The 20,478-nt window shown below is 49.6% G+C and overlaps 9 protein-coding genes across 9 annotated transcripts; 4 read left to right on the top strand and 5 right to left on the bottom strand.

Annotated features, from left to right (window-relative positions):
• Positions 1-332: 332 nt before the first annotated feature.
• Positions 333-1,773, bottom strand: LTR84_012872 (uncharacterized protein; the record flags this gene model as incomplete). Its single annotated transcript, XM_064856379.1, has 2 exons — positions 333-1,524; positions 1,769-1,773. The coding sequence occupies 2 exons, from the start codon at positions 1,771-1,773 to the stop codon at positions 333-335; spliced, it is 1,197 nt and encodes a 398-aa protein (XP_064707555.1).
• Positions 1,774-2,653: 880 nt separating this feature from the next.
• On the bottom strand, positions 2,654-4,254 carry LTR84_012871 (uncharacterized protein; the record flags this gene model as incomplete). Its single annotated transcript, XM_064856378.1, has 2 exons — positions 2,654-2,902; positions 3,004-4,254. 2 exons carry the CDS (start codon positions 4,252-4,254, stop codon positions 2,654-2,656), a joined length of 1,500 nt encoding a protein of 499 aa, XP_064707554.1.
• A 722-nt stretch (positions 4,255-4,976) lies between these two features.
• Positions 4,977-6,218, top strand: LTR84_012870 (uncharacterized protein; the record flags this gene model as incomplete). The annotated part of the gene is made up of 1 exon (XM_064856377.1): positions 4,977-6,218. The coding sequence occupies one exon, from the start codon at positions 4,977-4,979 to the stop codon at positions 6,216-6,218; it is 1,242 nt and encodes a 413-aa protein (XP_064707553.1).
• Positions 6,219-6,345: 127 nt separating this feature from the next.
• On the bottom strand, positions 6,346-8,330 carry LTR84_012869 (uncharacterized protein; the record flags this gene model as incomplete). Its single annotated transcript, XM_064856376.1, has 2 exons — positions 6,346-7,286; positions 7,337-8,330. The coding sequence occupies 2 exons, from the start codon at positions 8,328-8,330 to the stop codon at positions 6,346-6,348; spliced, it is 1,935 nt and encodes a 644-aa protein (XP_064707552.1).
• Positions 8,331-8,462: 132 nt separating this feature from the next.
• Positions 8,463-9,527, bottom strand: LTR84_012868 (uncharacterized protein; the record flags this gene model as incomplete). Its single annotated transcript, XM_064856375.1, has 1 exon — positions 8,463-9,527. The coding sequence occupies one exon, from the start codon at positions 9,525-9,527 to the stop codon at positions 8,463-8,465; it is 1,065 nt and encodes a 354-aa protein (XP_064707551.1).
• Positions 9,528-10,190: 663 nt separating this feature from the next.
• LTR84_012867 (uncharacterized protein) lies at positions 10,191-11,474 on the top strand (the record flags this gene model as incomplete). Its single annotated transcript, XM_064856374.1, has 1 exon — positions 10,191-11,474. The coding sequence occupies one exon, from the start codon at positions 10,191-10,193 to the stop codon at positions 11,472-11,474; it is 1,284 nt and encodes a 427-aa protein (XP_064707550.1).
• Positions 11,475-11,713: 239 nt separating this feature from the next.
• Positions 11,714-12,805, bottom strand: LTR84_012866 (uncharacterized protein; the record flags this gene model as incomplete). The annotated part of the gene is made up of 1 exon (XM_064856373.1): positions 11,714-12,805. The coding sequence occupies one exon, from the start codon at positions 12,803-12,805 to the stop codon at positions 11,714-11,716; it is 1,092 nt and encodes a 363-aa protein (XP_064707549.1).
• Positions 12,806-14,439: 1,634 nt separating this feature from the next.
• On the top strand, positions 14,440-16,607 carry LTR84_012865 (uncharacterized protein; the record flags this gene model as incomplete). Its single annotated transcript, XM_064856372.1, has 2 exons — positions 14,440-15,615; positions 15,675-16,607. The coding sequence occupies 2 exons, from the start codon at positions 14,440-14,442 to the stop codon at positions 16,605-16,607; spliced, it is 2,109 nt and encodes a 702-aa protein (XP_064707548.1).
• Positions 16,608-17,695: 1,088 nt separating this feature from the next.
• On the top strand, positions 17,696-19,456 carry LTR84_012864 (uncharacterized protein; the record flags this gene model as incomplete). Its single annotated transcript, XM_064856371.1, has 1 exon — positions 17,696-19,456. The coding sequence occupies one exon, from the start codon at positions 17,696-17,698 to the stop codon at positions 19,454-19,456; it is 1,761 nt and encodes a 586-aa protein (XP_064707547.1).
• Between the last annotated feature and the right edge of the window lie 1,022 nt (positions 19,457-20,478).

The following is a 20,478-nucleotide window of genomic DNA, read 5'->3' as shown; positions in this document are numbered from 1 at the left end:
TACGTGAATGCGCTGCAATAGGCGTAGACGGTGCTTCAACAGCGACGGTGTGAGTTGAGCGACTGCTGTTTGGCGAACTTGGAATGACGTCGCAAAAGTAACAAAAGCGCCAAGAATGGCCTACCCGATTTGGCTGTATCAACAAATCTAGTTGGATAGAACGCGTCTTCCATTTCCACACTCTCTGATCATGAATCATGACAGTTACATTACAGGTAGATTGACAGGGTCTCGAGGGAGTCAAACCGTTACAGTACAACTTGCTTTCCTTGACGGCTTTTCACTCACGATATTGGCTATGTTCATAACTTTCGTACGAAGCATTAACTCAGCTAATCTGTCTGCTCAATCCGGTACAGTTGCGGTAATAAATCACTCAGCGTTTCAGCAAGACCTCTCCATTTGATGCCCAGATCAGACGCCTCCACACTTGAGTCAACACCAAAATGAGTATGTGCTTCGCGTTTTCCAGGACTTCCGAGGGCGATTCGATGACTGTGTTTCCTCGCCACCTCGCTTGAGACATCGGCAATTTCCTGACTACAGTAGATTCCTTGTGCAAGCAACATACGCTTTCCACCGAGTGATGGATCGGAGAGAGCCTTAACGTGTGCTTCAGCCACATCGCGAACATCGACCCACACCGGTCCCTTCGTGGGCGGCATAGCAGCGTCCTCGCCTGCAGAAACCACATCCCAGACCAGCTGGTTACTGGTATTGAGGCCCTTGGGAGATTGAGGTAGCGAGAAGGGAGTATCGAGGAACGGTCCAAAGACCATGGCTGGACACAGACTGACAAGATCAAAGCCGCCTGGGAAGTCAGAAGCTTCCATGAACTCCCACGCCGTCTTCTCTGCGACAGCCTTGCTTGCACGATATGCCACCGCCGGATTTGGTGCCGTTACACCATCGTTGTATGTCAGCGGACACCAATCCTTCGAGGTGTACGTGTATCCTGGCCGCGGTCCGAGGCTGGCATCGTAGATGCATGCAAAGCTGTTTGTATGGATAATTCTCTGCACTGAGCGGCTCCTCGCTGCGGCTTTAAACACGGCCTCAGTTCCTCTAACTGCGGGCTGCATCATGTCTCGCTCATAGTTGTCAACCGAGTATCCAAAAGGGCTCGCCAGGTGGAACACCGCAACAGGCTGGTATGAGTCGAAAAGTGAGTGGTATGCTTCGGGGTCCGTGATGTCTTCGATGATCGCGGTGGTCAAGAGATCCACGCACGCTGGAGTCAATTGGGCGTGTGTGTTCCTCACTGCATCTGCTTTGCTCTGCGAGCGAACGGTGCCGACTACGCGAAATTCGAGAAGGAGAAGTCGCTGGATCACATGGGACGCGATGAAGCCGTTGGCGCCTGTGACAACCACAAGTGATGGTGGTTTTATAGGGGCAAGCTCTGCGTGAGGCATCTTTTCTTCGTCCGTGGCTTCCAAGAGCGGTTCGACAACTGTGACTTCTTTTTGGTCTGCTATCCAGTGCGCGGTGATCAAGATACAGTCAGAATAGGCAGGTATGCTCCTCAACAAGAGGTAGGGTCAAGTCTGGGGTTGGAAGGTATTATGACAATGTGCACCAGACACCGTGAACTAAACCCACAAATTTAAGTCTTCAAAGTCCTCGCAGTTGAAGGCCGGGATAGCCGATCTGGCAAGAGACCTAGAGCATAGCAATATTAAACTGCCCTAAAGTCTTCCAACAAGTGTAAAGCCCTCTAAGTGGCTCACCACCGGCGGAATCTATTCAATAATGCCAGTACGAGCACGCCATCTGGGCCTTGGGATATCTACCGCCTGCACCCCACTCCCGACAATCCGACGATCCGCACTTGATGCAGAGAAAGTACGGACCGCCCTGCTTTCAACAATATCGGCCCACGATCCTCCTCGGCGGTCACCGTTCAGCTATCAGCACTTGACTTGATATCCGAGAAATGCATATGCAGGCGTAGTTAGTGGGGTGCCAGTGGAACGCGACGGGAGCGTGGCAAAGGTTGTGGGGGAAGCTCCACACGCCTAGTGGCGCTGCTGCCGTCGCATAACTTTGTCTCTCCGGCGCATAGATAAACTAGTCGCAAGTCTTACAGTCAGGATACTTGAGGTCGTCACGTTTGTTCAGAGATTGTCTATCCTGAATGTGGGATCGATCTTTGGTCTCTCGATGGGATGTTCGTAACCTGCTGGCTCTTGGTGGACCTTCCAATGTGGCTGACAAGGCTTAGAGATGGGTTCGATCCACGTCTAGGCCTGGCTGGACCTTGATCAAGGGATTCCGCGAATGTCTTTGATCAGTTTTATGCTTATGGTCCAAGCTGGTGGTGCAGCACGTGCCAGCATACTGTTATTGTGAATTGGTTAGGGAACCTGGTGGTTGTCATATCATCCATCCCCCTTGAAGTCGCTGTCTGCTATTGTCGCACTTATGGTCTAGAAGTTCACTTTACCCTAGATCACATTGTCCAGGATGTCTGGGGTCCAATCTAGCTGAGCCCCCCCTTTACAGATAGGCGCAAAAAAAAGAAGTACCGTGATTGTATAAGGCTTGCAAGGAGATAGTCTCAACTCGATGCTATTTCACGTTGGAGATCTTTCATAATGTAATGATTCTCTGAAATAACGCTAGATATTCAACTTATTCATACATTCAAGACTCAGTAGACATAAACGAACGCCGGATTCTTGCGGTCAGTCTCATCTTGGTCTGGAACTGTAAGAACCTCGCCCAAGGACAAGCCTTCCAACTGCGCCCTTCGGTTCTTTACATTCGTACGATTCCTGATGCCGTATAAAATTCTCAAAAGGACCGATACCATCATGGCACCTCCTGCGACTGCAAAAATGGTGATTTTGGCCGGAATGTAGTCTGGTGCATCTTTGGCTTGGAATGTTTGAGGACCAATCTAGAACGATTATGTTAGTTCGGCGTCATGGACACTGGGAGAAACCTATGTAGTCCACACCACCTCAGGTTGGAAGAGAGAGGGAGATAGATAGAACTCACAATATTGGCAATGCTGAAACCAATGGCAATAATTGCATTTGAAGCAACCCGCTTCGTGTACCCCATTGTATTGGCGCCAACCCAGGTGTAGATTATGGCCAGAGGGGCGACGATTGTATTGATAAGGTAGATACCTGCAAGCTTGCCAGGTTGATTCTTTGGAGAGATGAATGACATCAAACCGGCGCCGATGACAGTGGGGATGAGCAAGAGCACGATACTGAGCCATCGTGGGAAGCCTCGAAGGATGGCAAATGTGCAGATCAGTGTGCTAGCAATACTGACTATGCCTGAAGGCATGTTGAGGAGTGCAGCTTGCTTAGGCTTGTATCCGAAGCCCCTGATCAGCGTGGCTGAGAATGTAGTGATGACACCACTGGGGATGACAATCAAGACTGTCAAGAGGAACAAAAGCCAGATTTGTGCATCAAAGAAGATTTCCCACAAAGACGATCTCCGAAAGACTTTTGTGCCATTTCCAGCCTGGTCGAGTGCTAATTTGCGGTGGATAGAAGCCTTTTCATCTGAAGAGAGGAATTTTGCAGAATCGACGGTATCAGGGAGGAAAAGTAAAACGATGGTCGCAACACATATGTTGAAGATACCGACGGCAACCATCATAATGCGCCATCCTCCAAATGACGCACCAACGGCACCGTGTTGAGCTGCAAAGGATACTAGCCCTCCGATGATCTGCCCTGTACCCAGACCACAATACCAGATACCGTAGCGAGGTCCTGCTTCTCGTTTGGTGTACCACTGTGATGTTGACAGGACGAGTGCTGGCGATATGCAGGCCTCGAAGCAACCAAGAAGCGTCCGCAAGGCTACCATCCCCTCGAAATTTTGCACTCCTGCACTGCAGCAGATCGTGATCCCCCAAAACAAGACGTTGAATCCAAGCACTTTACCCAGAGGGTACTTTTGCAACAGATAGCTTTGTGGGAACTCTGCGACAGCAAACCCGATGAAGAAGGCGGTCGCCATCCATGAGAAATCGTTTCCCTTCATTCCTAGATCTTTGGCAAGACCCATGACATTGGCATAATTGATGAGGACTTTGTCGAGGAATTGTAGAAAGTAACAGGCAAACATGATGGGAACAATTCGCCAATCAATCTTTCGGAGTAGTCTTGAGTCTTGAGCATCAGCTGGCAAGACCTCGCCAACTGTCTTGCTCATGGTGGCCTCGAGTTCCTTTGTGGATGACATATCGATATGAGGAGACTTGAGGTCCTGAGTGAGGGCCATTGGGAGGTTGTCTCTCTAACTGCTATGCTGAATCAAACAAGTTGGGCAATTGCAGTGTTTTGGAAGGGTAATATAACTTCAGTCCAAACACAACCACTCTCTTAAAGAAGGCACGACTACGACAAAGGTCCTGCCTCCGTCTTTATCATCAACAGATTGTGAAGACGGTGATGAGGCAGTTTCAACCATATCTGAAGTTTATCGCAAACAAGATTGAGGAGGTATGTCCAATCATGCAAGATACAGGCGGCTGATCGCAAAGCGGGGAGATGGGGTTGAGACGCACGAATCAGCTCTTCCACATTAATCGTATTGCTGCAGCCGTCGCAACCGTTTCCCATGCCGGCGGTACCCCAAAGGTTCAGCCGTCGCATCGTCGAGTATCATAGAGACGGGAGATACTCTATTTGCCCTGACGTCTCTCATGATCTTTCCCGAGCCTTGCTTCATCGTCCGGTGGTAAGGTGTGTGAGTATCGCGCCTCAGTAGTATTCGGCAGAGGGCGTATCATACACAAATCACGTCTCCAGATCGCGGTAGCCCTAATGCGGTATTACCAAGGGCTAGAATAATTTAAATCGCAAGCTCTCTCGTGCAGAGTTGGAGAAAGGTGAATGAAGGTTCTCAGCATATGATAAGCAATAGTTCTGCCTGGAGTTCTGCAACCTTTAGAATACATTTTACATCCTATTCGATCAACGATTGCTCACAGGAACAGCATAATGCCAGGTCGAATAGTTGAAGACAGTATCCCTCAGCTGGATATTGCGGTTATCGGCTCAGGCCTCGGAGGTCTCAGTGCTGCAATCGCCCTGCGGCGGGCAGGCCACTCCGTTACAATTTATGAGAGATATGACTTCGGCGGGGAGGTGGGAGCCTCGCTAAGTGTCGCTTCCAACGGATCAAGACTGCTGGAGGAGTGGGATGTTGATATCCGAGCAGCAAAGCCAGTGGTACTGAGGTCGCTCATTATGCACGACTGGTCCACTGGTGAAGTCACCAACACCTATGACTTGGGAGATTATCGCGCTAGATTCGGCACAGACTACAACAACTTCCATCGTATTGATCTCCATAATGTGCTCAAGGATACTGCAACATCTAGCTCTGGCAAAGGTGTGCCATGCAAACTCGAGGTATGGCACAAGGCGACCGGCATCGACCCCGAAACGGGCAGAATTCAGTTTGAGAATGGGAAGGAAGTGACTGCGGATGCCGTTGTCTGCGCAGATGGTATCAGGTCCGTCTCTCGGGAGCAAATCGGAGTGAAGCCAAAATTTGTCCCTTCCACTTCATGTTGTTACCGCTGTATCATTGGAGCGGACAAATTGAGGGAGCTCGGTCTGGAGGAGTACCTGAACAATAATGCGATAGAATTTTGGGGCGGCTATGGTATCAACAAGATTGTCCTCTCGGCTTGTTCAGACAACAACGTCGTATCGTGTTACTGCTTCTACCCTGCGGAACTCAATGATGTAACCGAAGATGGCTGGAACTTGTCGACAACGGCCGAAAATTTGGTAAAGACCTTCCCTGGGCTCGACCCCAAGATCCACAAGCTCTTCACGAACGCCGAAGATATCAAGATGTGGCGGTTATATAACCATGATGAATATCCTTTCTGGACAAATGAGAAGTGTACATTGTTGGGTGATGCGGCACATCCAATGGTTCCAGATCAGTCTCAGGGCGCTTGTATGGCAATCGAAGATGCTGGCGCTCTGGGAATTGTCTTCAGTCCCAAGTATAGTCGCCTCAGTGTGCAGCAGCGGTTGAAACTTTATGAGACCACCCGGAAGGAGCGAGCAACTCGAGTTCAGTCAGCCAGTGCTCGCGCCAGAACAAATCTGAGTGAGAGGATCGGATGGAGTAGCTCCAGCGATCGTCCTGGGAAGTTGACTATCGAAGAGATCTGCGGCTATGACATTCATGCTCATATTGCGCAACTGGCAGAGGATTTCTAAGTTTCATACGGGTCGTGCGCTTTGATAGCAGCAACATCAGTGGCTGTCTTGCTTCTTGCTTGTGTACATAATGCGCGGTGTTGAAGGTCGTTTGTAGCCCACTGCTCCTTTCCAAGGAATAGAAAATTCAGATTAATGCAAGCCCCGGTATTTGGAAATATCTTATAGCCGCCCAATTGACATCGTCCGTGCTGAGGCCTGAATCTCGTTGTTTCCAGACTCTCTGCACAAGTTCATGGGCCGTGTAGATATATCGAAATCCAAGAGTTCTTTCCATGATCAGGAAACGATCTCGAATAATCATCCTTTCGTTTTCCGTGCTGCAGCTACTGCCTGCCATCACCAATGGGAAGGTCAGGCTACTTTCAAGAGGATTTCCATAACGTATCTCCTGGATTGATTCTAGAATGTTGCCCACGCACACGCCAACTTTTTCGTGTTCGATGGAGTACCCATTGACAACCTGATGGAGCCGAAGTTGAAGTGCTTGTTCAAACGCGATAGTTGCGTATTTGACGGAGGCCTCTTCCGAAGAAGAGATTGTAGGCTCGCCCAAATTGCGGTCTTGACTCCACTGACAAAGCTCTTCTTCGAGTTTAGTTGCAGATGCTTGAAACATATTCTCAAATATTGGATCTTCTCTGAACTTGCGCTGATATGCAAGGCTATTGATCTTGTCCACAAAGTGAAAGAGAGATTTCGGAACTCCATAAAGTGACTCTTCGTCTCCAAAATCACCCCGCCCACTGCTCGCCGGGGAAGACAGGTCTGGCTTAGAGTTACCTTCTGTGAGCTCCAGCAATGGTGGATGGCAAGTTGAGATGGTCGTAGCCGAGTCAAGATAATGGTAGAGCTGGCGGTAGAATGTCGTGAAAGCTGAAATTTGTGACGATCTGGGGCGCCTGTCAATGGCTGATAGAAGACGGCGGGCGCCATCCAGATGAAGCTTCCAGTGAGAACTCGCGCCATCGAATAATTCGATCATACATAGCAATAGTGTGGCAGATAGAGCGGCATCTGCTGAATCATGTTCGATGTTTGGTAGTAGCTGAGCCAGTGATTGAAGTGCTAATCATCATCAGTCAATCAACCATGTCGCCGAACAAGTTTTTACATACCATTTGTTTGGTGGATCGTGCCTCGCCTAGAAATGGAGGGATTCAACTTGCGCCAGTGGCTTGCGCTCAAAGCCAGGACTGAGTTCATGACGAGTTGATTTTGCAATGCAACTGGTAGAATCTTGGATAGGTAAGGGTTAGTTTTTTGATCATCTCGTCGCGAAAGCACGCCGGCAACCACTTTCATATAGTGATTTAGGAGTGACTTGTCTTCATCTAAGGACAAGCTAGGTGCAGTAGATAGCGCCACCAAGGAGAGTTCTGGAAGTGAATCGGGCGGACTGCCACTGTTTGATGCACAGAACGGTATCCTTGGGTGAATCATGGGCGATGACTGTTCAATTAAGGAGTCCCAGTCGTCAGAGTCGAACATTTCCGCGACAATCTCGCCGTCGAAGTCGAGCACATTGTCCTTGAACACTGCGACTTCGTATGTTGGCGAGGCCGCCTTGGAAGATCCCCGGGAGCTTGGTTTCTCCACCGGCTGTGCACTTGCGGTTGGTTGTGCCGCTGGATTTGCGTACTTGCAATCAAGACAAAGTCTTCGGCAATCGGAACATCGAGGGCGTGCCTCGTCGCACTTCCTTCTTCGCTTCTTGCAGGTCAAGCAACCGGTGTGAGTCCTGATTATCTTTGCGCGTTTCAATGTTGGTAGACTGCCTTCGACTGATCGTAGAGCGTGTTCTTTCGGCTCGCAGAGGAGATCAAGCCTCTGACAGCGTCCACATGGAGTGCCTCCATCACAAGCCTGCTTGATCCTAGCGCATCGCAGGCACACAATGTGTTGGCTCATAGTATCTCCTGCTTCTTCGTTATTCGTTTGGACGAGACAGAACGTGTTGGACTGTAGACCATGAAGTGCGACATCATTGGCAAGGTCACGCCTGAGATCATGAAGGCAGTCCCGAGAAGGTTTATCTGATTGCCTGCCAAGGTTGATATCATAATGCGGGGAACGCCTCGCGAAGCGATAGCACCAATAAGAGAGAGTCATGGTCAGCGGGTTTGATAGCGGATTAGAGCCTTCTTGTTCTCGATCCGCTTTATCTTACTAGAGTCGAGAAGGATCGTGCGTAGATATGGTCCAAATAATATTGCAAAGACGAGAAAAGAAATTTGCTATATTCTACAACGATTCTACATAGTGAGCATGGTGGATTTCTCGGCTCGTCATTGTGATAAACTGTTTCGCCTGCCATAGAGACTTCGTCATGTGCATAAAGGGATGCGGTACTCCGGGGAATCTTTTCATCACCACTTCCACACCACTTTCGACCAGTTTCATGGCATAAGCCTCTCCCTCGTCCCTTAACGGATCTGCACCGGCAGTGTAGATGACCGTCTTGGCCAGACCTTTGCAGTTCGGAGCATCCAAAAGGTTCTTGACCCATCCAATGCGCTCTCGCTGTTGCTTCTCGATGACTGGATCTTTCGACAGAGAGTTCCACTTGAGTTTGTCGAACCATGCCAGTCTTGCCCAGTTCAAAGTTGGGGCGAATTCGTTCTCCTGCATCGATATGAACGGCGATTCGAACGCGTTCTTATACTTGGCAAGATCGTCAATCGTAGGAGTGCCGGTTGCAATCAGCCTTAATGGGATCTCTGCGTCTCTCGCCCAGTGGGCACAGACTAGCGCAATATTCGCTCCAGCAGATACACCACCGAGCGAGATGCTGTTGGGCGAAATGTTGAACTTCTCTGCACCATGTTTGTACACGTATTGAAGTGCAGCAAATGAATCCTCAATGCCAGTTGGGAAGGGATTTTCAGGGACAAGTCGATAGGCAACATCAATCACAGCAACCTTCGCCTCGTGGCAAATATGCTTGCAGATATGAGCTTCTGTGTCCAGATCACCTAGACCCCATCCACCACCGTGGTAATCAATATGAACGGGCCATGGCCCCTGACTCGATGGCTCGTACACTCTCACATCGATCTCGATTCCATTCCCTACAGGAATTGTAGAGTCATACACACGTGCCACTTCTGGAGCTGGAGCGGTACCATATGAATATAATACCGAGTACTTGGATCGAAGAATGGCTAAATCAATTGGCTTGTTCGGGGTGTTTGCGACATGCTCGTTGTACAGGTCCACGAAAACAGGATCGAGCCGATCTAGCATGTCAGGGTGGATGGGGTTGAGTGCCTCATGATGGCCATTTGGCTGCTCTGTTGCGGACGGCATTGCTAGTTCGGAAAATGTATATAGAAAAGAGTGCTGAACTGTAGTATCTGAACGGACAGTGGGAGTGATGTTCTGATCAATCTGATTATCGTCTGATCCTCAAATATGCTGATTGATGTAGTCTCTCGAAAGCTCAACCTGATAGGGTGAGGTTTTCCATGGTCCGAGTCTCTGGTCTTCAACACACGGACCGAGACCGGTGTCTGGTTGAGCAACACAGGCGTGGTGAAGCACGGACTATCATGGGTTGGTAATTCTGTGAGATACTGTGGTCGAGGGTTCCGACGGCGAGCTAAACAAAGAGTCCGAGGCACCGGCCGCATTAGCGTGCATGCCCCGCCATCAAGGCTTGTTTAGGCATTCCACCCCCCCGGCGTGGCGATGCCTATCTTGAGGGTGGCTTACCCCGCGGATCTCCGACATCAATGTCAGTAACCAAAGGCAGCAGGATCCAACCATCTTCGATATGTCTACGATTCGGGAGGTGCCCAATACAGTCATCGGATAAAGTGTCATACCTGTATCCGTGATCTATCGAATTTCCTGGATCGAGCCTTCCTCGTACAAATAGAAAGTCTACGAGGTAGCCTCATTACCGAGTACATATCGACATTCAGGGTCCCAGCATCTCCTTTTCAGTGCATTAGCAAAAATCAGGCAAGGATGATTCATCAACAAACTACGGGCAGTGAGGACGTTATCATCGTCGGGGCTGGCGTTGTCGGCCTCACGCTGGCTCACGGTCTCAAGGCGGTAAGATCTGACCAATTCACACTTTTGGAACAACGATCTGATAGCAAACAGGCAGGAATCCCATTCCAGATATTCGAACGTGATGAGAATGTGTCTGCTAGGGGGCAAGGCTGGGCGATTACCATCCACTGGGCATTGCCATACCTCCAGCAAATGCTCAGCCCAGAAGTGTTAGAGGATGTGGATGGCGTCCAAGTCGATCCCGCCGTGGGCCGCAATGATAATGGCAATTTCCTCTTCATCAACCTATCTGACTGCTCTACGAAGTTCCGGATACCACCCTCGACAAGAAGGCGTGTGAATCGCGAAAAGCTGCGCGCAGTGCTCTTGAAAGGTGTGGAAGAGCACGTCCACTGGTCCAAGCGGCTGACAAGAGTACGAGTTGCCTCACACGGTCGTGGCGTCGAGGCGGTATTCGAAGACGGATCCACTTATTCCGGGGCGTTAGTTATCGGTGCTGAAGGCAGTAATTCAGCGGTCAGGAGATATCTGTCAGCCGAAGACTATCGCAGTCGACAACTTCCCATCCGATTCGTAGGTTCCGGAATCAACATGACACCAGAACAAGTCAAACCACTGAGATCCTTGGATCCCTTGCTTTTCCAGGGCTGCCATCCAGATAGCTCTTGCTTTATGTGGGTTTCGATGCTTGAAGTTCCTGAGATCAATGGCACAGCCGGTACAGAGCATGAACGATATCGAGTGCAGATCAATCTTTCTTGGCCAGTGAAAGGTCCAGAAGACGAGGTCAAGTCCGAAAACAGTGAGAGACTGAGGGATATGAGACGAAGGGCTGATGTATTTGCACCGATTTTGAAAGACGCAGTCAATGCAATCCCGGGCGATGCTGAAGTGCTTGAAATAAAACTAGCCGACTGGCCGTGTCTACCATGGGACAATCAAGGCGGAAGAGTAACATTGGTGGGTGACGCAGCACACGCGATGACCATGTATCGAGGAGAAGCCGCGAATCATGGAATGCTGGATGCATTCAATTTGTGGCAGGCATTGAAATCTGTCTATCACGATGGCAAGCCCTTGGAGACAGCCATTACAGCCTTTGAGGAAGAGATGAGAACTCGAACGAGCCATGCAGTTCAGATGAGTCGGCAGGCATGCTTCGATGCCCATGACTGGACCAGATTGAACGAGAACTCGGCAATTCTTACAAAGAGAGCTGTTGTGGCGACATGATAATCGTTGGTTCATGAAGATGACTGATATTCCGATCGCAATCGGTTCAACTGAGAAAATTACTGTACATACAAGGCGTGTAACAAGTTTGGGCAATTTTGTTGAACGCGCGGAGTTTGAATGTCGTGAGAGCCTTCAAAACTGCATGATAAACTGAATGATAAACTGAAAGCTAAACGACCAAATGGGCTATGACTATTTGTTCGCTAGAAGTCCAAAAAGGATCGAGAGGCCTGCTGCTAACCTGTGAAGGCCTTCCCAGCTTTGATGTCATCAAATGCCTTCAGAGTGTGAGCAACAATCGTTTTTCCAGTATCACCAGTCCGATACTTGTCGTATGACTGATGGATCTGTTGTTCTGGAATGGTCTCCCCATCCAGTGTGACACCATATGCACCACTGCCATGCTCGAGGTCCGTGCCCTTTGCCGCTGCAGGCTTCAAATCCGATGTTGAATTGCCGCCAGCTGCTGCAGTACCCCGAGATGATCGAGCCGGAAAACGATCAGGGTCTGCCAGGTAGAGCACACGTTGGCCACATTCTTCCAAGGAAGTGCAAAAGAGACCGAGTACAGGTAGCGCAGCCCGCCAAATAACCCTGAACCAGAACGGCATATATTTGAAACCATCAGTCAAGATGAGTCCAGGATAAACATGGACCAGGCTCAATTTTCCCGGGTGTTTGGAGGCGAGATACTCGAAGAAGAAGGTTGTCATATAAGTGACATGACTTCTGGTCCCAACCACGCCCTGGTGCTTTGGATCTCTCATCGAGAGGTCATCGAGATGAAGCTCTCCCTCTTTCCCTGCAGCGAACACAGAGACTATGTGAGCTGGCAGAGTGGATTCCAGAAGAAGGGGTAGCAAATTGAGAATTGTTTTCATCCGTGAGTAGTAGAGTAGCGAGACACGGAACTCGAGACCCTCGGCTGCATCTGTGGTGTAAGGCTTCAGGGACAGCTCGCCCTGACTCATGAACAGCAGGTCAAGTTTTGGTGCGGTTCCAGCGGTTACACATGCCTTTTCCTCTTTGATTATTTCTTCACACGCCCTATCAACGTCTCGTAACAATGAAAGATCGGCAACCTGAATGAATCGAAAGTCGCCCTGTGGACATATGTTCAAGCAGTCCGCAATGATCTTTTCTGTTGCGTGCTGGTTTCTGCCAGTTATGTAAACTCTGAGGCCCCTTCCGCTGCTTGAATGCGTAGCTGCAAGCGTTTTGAGGGTGGATAGGCCTATCCCCCCTGTGCCTCCAGTAAAGACGGCGACAAGGGGCTGTCTTTGCACCAGTGACGAATTCGCCTTTCGAACATCGTCGAGGTTGACCATACTGCACCAGATATAGCGGTAGATTCTAGTCACGAACGTGAAACCTCACGCAATGACAATAGTTCAGTGATAGGAAATGATTGAGTGCTTTACCCGACTTTGCTGCTTGGGTGAAAGAGAATTCACATCTCTATTCAAAGACCAGAGACCTGGTCTTATACTGTTTCGCGAAGAACAATGCATGTCAAATGGGAGGGTTGTTCTAATTTTTACGCCTCAATAGTTTGGCCGACTTGAATATGCACTTGCTCCAGTTCGTTTAAAAGCAAGGGAGCAGAGAGAGTGAATACGAAGAAAGGTTAGCGCATTGGTGTCCGCAACAGGCTAAGTCGCCGGAACTGCTTCGGCTTATCCCACTCCGAAGTATGACCTCATCATATCGCAGCTTGGCGCCCGATCTGGGTTAGTGGCTATTCACTGTCACTAGTAGTGGTCCGCCATAGCAATTCTCGTTGACGCCGCGTCCTTTCAACCACACGTGACACGCCTGAATTCTGCTCGGAAAAGAAAACATGACCAAGGTAATATCAATGTTGTCGCCTATGTTGTCGCCTCAACGGAAGCAAGGATGCGTGCTCTGTCATATTTGCTTCCAAATCTCCCTGACCACAACGACTATTGAGCACTGACACTTTACAGCATGCGGGGTGGACCTCACTTCCTACCCTTTATGTTGTGCAAACGTGGCGGATAGTGCCCCACTGACTGGGGATATTTGTGTCGAACCTAAGAATCAATAGCGACAATGGAGGTCATCAAATCATTACAATCATCTGGAAAAGTGTGATGGAAGCCTGACGACCAATATTTCGAAGTGGAAAATGCGGCACTCTCAACAGCATCGGCCGTCCTTTCGGTGTCATCTACCAACGTACGAGGAAGGCTCCAAAATGCCTTCTGAACTGCTGATGGAAGTATCTTGAGCAAGGGCGAAACCCTCTCTGTTCAAACACAATTCGAAATGATAATCAACTCGTGCAACGGTGGAAAGTGCAGATGCCTCAGATTTGACTTGAGGAAGTCATGCTTGAGTCGTTGGCAGGACAGCTCCTTACGTGCACAACCACAATGTCCACTTACCAAGCTAATTATCAGTACTTCACCCAGAACTATTAAAGGAATCCTTCGGCGGCTGATGACATGTTTTATCGCAAGCATATTCGCCAATCTGCATAGATCCTAAAAATTGTATCCCGTGGTCAAAATCTGTCATCGCGTCATTGTGCAGCTAACTACTGCCGGCTAAAACCTCCAGCCAACACCTCGTGCGAACACTTGCAGACACGAACACACGAGTACCCCAATGCATGGATATGAAATATGTCGATGATGCCAGAGGCAATGCTTTGCAGACACTAGCACCCTAAGGAGATCCTGTTCAAGATTGAGTATCCGCCTTCTCACGCCGTTTTCCAGAGAACGAGTGCCACCCCCGACATCGATCATCCTCACTCCGATACTCCACACGATCAAAACTTCACTTTCCCTTACGTCTCTAACGGTCTGGTGGATCTATCAAAGCATCAAAACTGTTCGAGACCCACATTGAAGCTCCGTCCTACCAGCTTCACGGCCCTTTGTTGTGGAAATATTCTTACACTCCGCCTCAGCTCTCTCACAATAGCAATATCGACATGAGCGAAAGCCAGAACCTAGAAGAGACTCCAGACCAAAGCGCCTACAGACAGCGGCCTATCAGTCCCAGCCATGAATCTCCTACACATAGCTCGCAACAGGCAGGCTCAGTCACTCCTAATGCAAGGGCGGATACTCAAAGAGCTCCAGCTAGTTCTCCGGATCGCTTCGATGCAAGATTTCCCAGATTTCAACAACCGGCACTATCACCAATCCCAAGTACTGGTATTCAAGAAATAACGAGGCTTGTATCCCGCGATTCCCCAAATCCAAGAACATCAAACTCCCCAAACCCAAGGCCATCACGTAACTCTGCTACACATCTCCCACCCCCGCAAGTACGTCGACGATACGGGAGTATCTATCTGAGCCCAAGCCCAGATCCTAATCGACCTTGGAGAGGATCGAACACATCTAAAAAAGGATCAGTACCCGTCGCGGTGGCGTCTGGGCTCGATTCCGATGCTGCCTCACGCAAATGGTCTCTAGGAGGGGTGGCACCTTTAGAAAATCCTGCAAGTGCCCAAAACTATGTCGAACCTGGATATGGCATACTCAATCCCGCCTACGAGCAGCCTTCCAATGTTCGTCCTGTCTGGTCATTGGGAAAACCACTCCCCCACGTTCTCGGGCCTGCCGCCTTACCTTCAAAAAAGGAACTCCAGCGGCAGCAACAGCACCACAGAGATTATGATGATGACGACGACGAATCTGGATTGTATGAAGACCTTGAAGTTGGGGGAAGACACCATAGACTTCGTTCTGATAGCATCCGGGACAGAGAAAGACGTTTGATAGAGTCCTACCAGCAATATCGTGAGATTTCACCTGCTATCTCGCCGTTTTCTGGAACGAGAAGAAGCTCCACCGCGGAACCAGAAGCGCCAAGCCGTCACCATCGGGTTAAAGAGACGACGATATTTGAAGATGACGATGAAGAGCTATCCCACCAAGGGCGAAGGTCACTCCAACATTCAGAGCTAGATTTTCCTCACTTGCCTCGAGCAATCGCAAATGTCAACCAAGCGAAAGAAGAAGAAAGTCTTGATCGTCTGCTCCAAGACCATGTACCTCTCCCCGGATACTTGGCTGAAGATCTTGAAGTACACAATTTTCATAACTCCTGGGGACCTATCCGCAAGAGATTTCGCGGGTTTCTTTCAGAATTGCTAGGGGTACGTCCAAAAACCCCATATCTGCTCGAAAGCGTGCTAACCATATGGACCTCTGTCAGATAACACTCCAGTATACGCTCGGTCTGAGCGTGAATCTGACCGTTGCAGTTTCTGGGTCGAATGGGTATGGTGTTGCCGAGTGGGGTTGGGGCTTCGCAACCATGGCTGCCGTGTACGTTTCCAGTGGCGCTTCGGGAGGCCATTTAAACCCAGCCATAACGATCATGCTATTTATATATAGAGGCTTTCCACGTGGCAAGGTGCCTTCATTCATCGTTGCCCATATTCTGGGTGCATTCATCGCCACTATGATCACTTTCGCTCTCTTCCGACGAGGTTTGCTGGAGCTAGCTCTTATTGAACCACATGAAGAGTCGTGGTTGTACTTCGAAGGGCGTCATCGTCCGAACTCAAGATTGGGAGAGATGCCACCTGCAAGAGTTGTGCTGAGCCATTTCATTACATACCCTCGAGCGAATTGGGTGAATTTTCCTGTCGCCTTTTGTACCGAGTTTCTAGCCGCAACGATACTGGGTGTAATCATCCTTGCGCTGTTGGATGATACAAATACCTCTCCAGGGGCAAATTTGACTGCATTCATCGCTGCACTTGTTGTCACGGTTCTTGGCATGGCATTTGGGTACAATACTGGGTTGGCTCTGAATCCAGCAAGAGATCTTGGCCCGCGTCTCGCCCTGGCATGTCTCGGTTATGGTACGGATTCGAGTTTAGGTCAATCTCTGTGGTCAGACCGCTATTGGCTCAAAGTGGCAATACCAGCACCGATATGTGGTACCATTCTTAGTGGCTTCATTTACGACTCTTTCATTTTCGGCGGAAGTGAATCTCCGGTGAATTGGCCAGCACGGAGATGGCGGAGACTGTTTGAGTTGTGCTATACGAAAATTCTAGTCACGCTGCTGAGATTGAAACGAAAGTCAAAAGACGTTAAGGACGACTTGGCTTACTTGACAACAACTGAGCCGCAATAAACGATGTGGTCTTGTGCAACACCGATCGCTTCCGCAAGAACCACAGACTTCTTTGCGGCGTTCCAGCCGAGCCTTTCAGTCCTCAACAAGCAGGGACTCGAGTTCGGCTATCGACTTGACGATGGGAATCTCGTAATTCTTCAACTGGGGCATGAAATTGATGGATTCGCGGGTTTATAGCTTTTTGCCACTCATTGGAGTCAGCGCTCAGCCTGGGGAACACTTTCTTCTCATCAAGTGCGTTGCAGACGGATGTTTAATTGTCTTATGCCCAACTGATCAGAAATTATTGTCGTGCGAGTCATTGGAGTGTACAAGTTCGCTCCTGGAATTACAAACATGCGTATGGTCGGCTTTTAGCTATAGGTTCACTGCCTGCACACGGAATGTGGATATCTATCTGCGGTCATTCACACCTGGCTGTGTCTGTTGTCAGTGAATTAGATACGAGTCAACTTCTCATTCGTTCTCAATAAAGAGGATGGAGAGTAAATCGTGTTCCTATTGGCCCAATGATCACGAAGTTACTGGCGTACGAGCCGTCGATCAAAAATACTCCAGTTCTCTGTACCTCGGGACTTGCGCGGCTAACAGTTTCTCAGGACTCCGATGTCTGATACACTCCTCGGTACTAGTTAATATGAAGTAAATGGCTTTGGACCTCTCCCGGCCATGACAGACTATCACCAGAGCGATATTGATTTTCTGAGCAAGACTTCTCCTGCATACTGGATTCGAGTGTGTCTTACATAGAAGCATTGGGTTATTAAGGTTCTAGCTCGATTTGACTCCTGTAACGGACCAAGCAGTGTGGAATCATGGGTGACTCAGGAGGACCTTCCGATCGACCAACACGGCCATGCCGCATAGCAAATTGTTCAGGGGCACGCGGGGACCCTGGGTACCAGATGCACCGACAAGCAACATTTGGACCCGTTGACTTCATCACGGGGGATTACCTGGCCGAGGTAAGCAACTGAACAGGCATTTCATTCAAGCGTCTGTCATGCAGAGTCTGCGCAGGAAATGTGTCTACTCTTTGGAGAATACTTCGAAAATCATTTTGCTGACCCGAACGACAATCGCAGATGAATTTAGCAGAGAACGCCGAGAAGCTCGCACTCGGCCAACACGACGGCTGGGAGCCGACGGCGTGGGATGGACTCGAGCAAACGCTAGAAGTTATCAAGGCGCGCAACATCAAGATCATCATTAACGGCGGTGCGCTGAACCCAAAAGGCCTGGCGCAGAAAGCACAGAAACTCTCCAAGGTGAAACGGCTAGGGTTGAAGATTGCTTACGTGTTCGGAGACGACTTGCTGCAGGAGGTAAAGACCGAATTGGCGGAGACGGGCAAACTGCCTTCACATCTCGACAGTGAAAATGACAAAGTTTCGCTGGCTGAGAATGCGACTGCGTTGCTCGACACTAAAGGGAAGCCGCTCGTCAGTGCCAACGCTTACCTGGGAGCGAGGGCTATTGTGAAAGGTCTGGAACTCGGGGCAGATGTCATTATTTGTGGACGAGTCGCGGATGCAAGTCCTGTCATTGGCGCTGCGTGGTACTGGCACCAGTGGTCCGACACCGACTTCGATAGACTGGCGGGTACTCTGGTTGCAGGACACTTGATCGAGTGTTCGGCATATGCGACCGGGTCCAATTTCTCCGGCTTTGACGAATACCCTCTGGAGACCTTCGTGGACCTCTCCTACGGGATTGCCGAGGTGTTTGACGATGGGACTTCTGTCATCACCAAGCATGAGAACACCAAGGGGCTGGTCAACGAGGACAATATCAAGTGCCAATTCCTGTATGAGCTTCAAGGGGGTATGTACCTCAATTCTGATGTCGCGGCCGATACCACGAATATCAAGATCGAGCAGGTAGGTAAGAATCGAGTGAGGCTGTCCAATATCAAGGGGTTCGCTCCACCACCAACAACGAAACTCGCAATATTTTACCATGGAGGATATGAAGCCCAACTCTTGACAAATGCAACAGGTTATGCAACGGCGGAGAAGTGGAAGCTATTCGAAGCACAGATGCATCACGCCCTCGAGCAAAAGGGACTCAAGGATCAATTCCAGCTTCTTGACTTTCAGATCCTGGGGACACCAGCAGCGAACCCACGATCACAATTTGCAAGCACCACTTACTGCCGTACTTTCGTGCAAGCCGATACTCAGTTAGCGATATATGGGCTACTGAAAGCGTGGAGTGAGATTGCGATGCATCATTTCTCGGGATTTCACCTTTCATTGGACACGCGAACTGCATTACCTCGATCCTACCTTGCATACTACCCTGCCTTGTACCCTCAGGATAAACTCAAGGAGGGAGTGGTTCTCCTGGACGAAGACGGCGGAGAAGCGGAGACTGTAGACGCCGGGCATCCGCCGAGGTATCAAAGCCTGGGAAAGCGAGAGAATTATGAGACAGCAACCCACGTCGATCTCTCCTCGTTCGGCCCAACTCGAAAGGCCCGACTGGGAGACATCTGCCTCGCTCGGTCGGGTGACAAAGGCGCAAACATCAATTTTGGCCTGTTTGTGCGGCACGCTCACCAGTATGCCTGGCTTCAGACCTTCATGACGAGGGATAAGATGAAGGAGCTCATGGGTGACGACTGGCGGGATGATTTCTTCATTGAACGTATGGAGTTCCCCAATATATGGGCGGTTCATTTTGTGATTTACGGACCACTTGGTCGTGGGGTCAGCAGTTGTCGTCTGCTCGATGCTTTGGGTAAAGGCTTCGCGGATTATATCCGCGACAGACTTGTAGAAGTCCCGGAACAGTTTCTGGAAGAAGTGCAGGAGGTCAAAAGAGCGCGGCGTGCGATGTTATGAACAACTTTGAGTCTGATTGCCCACTGGTACCTCGTAGGGAACAGGGCCACGTGCGAGGTCTGGCATAAAACGCCTGTCGTCTTCATATTCCAGACTCAGACTTAGCCTTCGAGCACACTTTTGCTTATCACGATATTCATTAATAATCAACAAGCTTGCCACGCAAGGTCGATCATCTGGGGTGGATCATGGCAAATAAATAGAAAAAGTCTTGCAAGGTTGCAAGTTGTCGCGCCGTTAGTGGTATCAACAGAATCAACAATGAGCATTAATTCTTGTGCATTCGCATTATGCCTTATGCAGAATCAAGTGGCACCGCCTTGGCCCTTGGGGACCACTTATCTACGGCCTGCCCGATACGCACGAACGGTCGACCTCAGGAGATCAAAGATGAACCGAGGTACTTCGCAATAAAAAAGGGATTGTCACTAACCGCAATTCGACCCGCTCCGTTGAAAATTCTCGAAGTTTCAGATTGACTGACTTGTCAAGCTTTCAACTCGGTCAGCAAGCCACGTTGTTTGGTCTGATCCAAGACTGTTGTGGAAAGACAGACTTCCCACAAGGGCGATGAAACCTCGCATAATGCATCACAACTTGGATCTGTGCTGTTCGATGAGGTGTTCTCGAGATATCGCCATTAACTTCCGCCTACGACACACCCATTATCTGACCTAGCAATTATGTCACGACTCGAGCTCGGGATGAAGCACCGGTTCTCAAATCACTCGACTTGCCTCGAGGCCATTAGGTCTAGACATGGTCGCACTATCAAGTAGCAGATGTCATTCATTATTATCTTTGTGATGTTCCGTCGGCCACTTGAACAACGTGGATCAAACCACAAACTAGATTGCTCGGTCCATCGGCAACTGCTCGCGGCTGTGGACCTGATTTGCCTTTCGAGGTCCATCCAAACGGAACCCACCAAGGCTGTATCCGAAGTTGGACGATGATGCAACACCACCAAATAAACCTTTGATAAGATTTATTAGTTGAGGCAAAGGATATTAAGCCACGGA

This window comes from Exophiala bonariae, assembly GCF_035927105.1.
Source record: "Exophiala bonariae strain CCFEE 5792 chromosome Unknown scaffold_9, whole genome shotgun sequence".
Taxonomy (NCBI): domain Eukaryota; kingdom Fungi; phylum Ascomycota; class Eurotiomycetes; order Chaetothyriales; family Herpotrichiellaceae; genus Exophiala; species Exophiala bonariae.
This window is presented reverse-complemented; position numbering and strand designations above follow the sequence as displayed.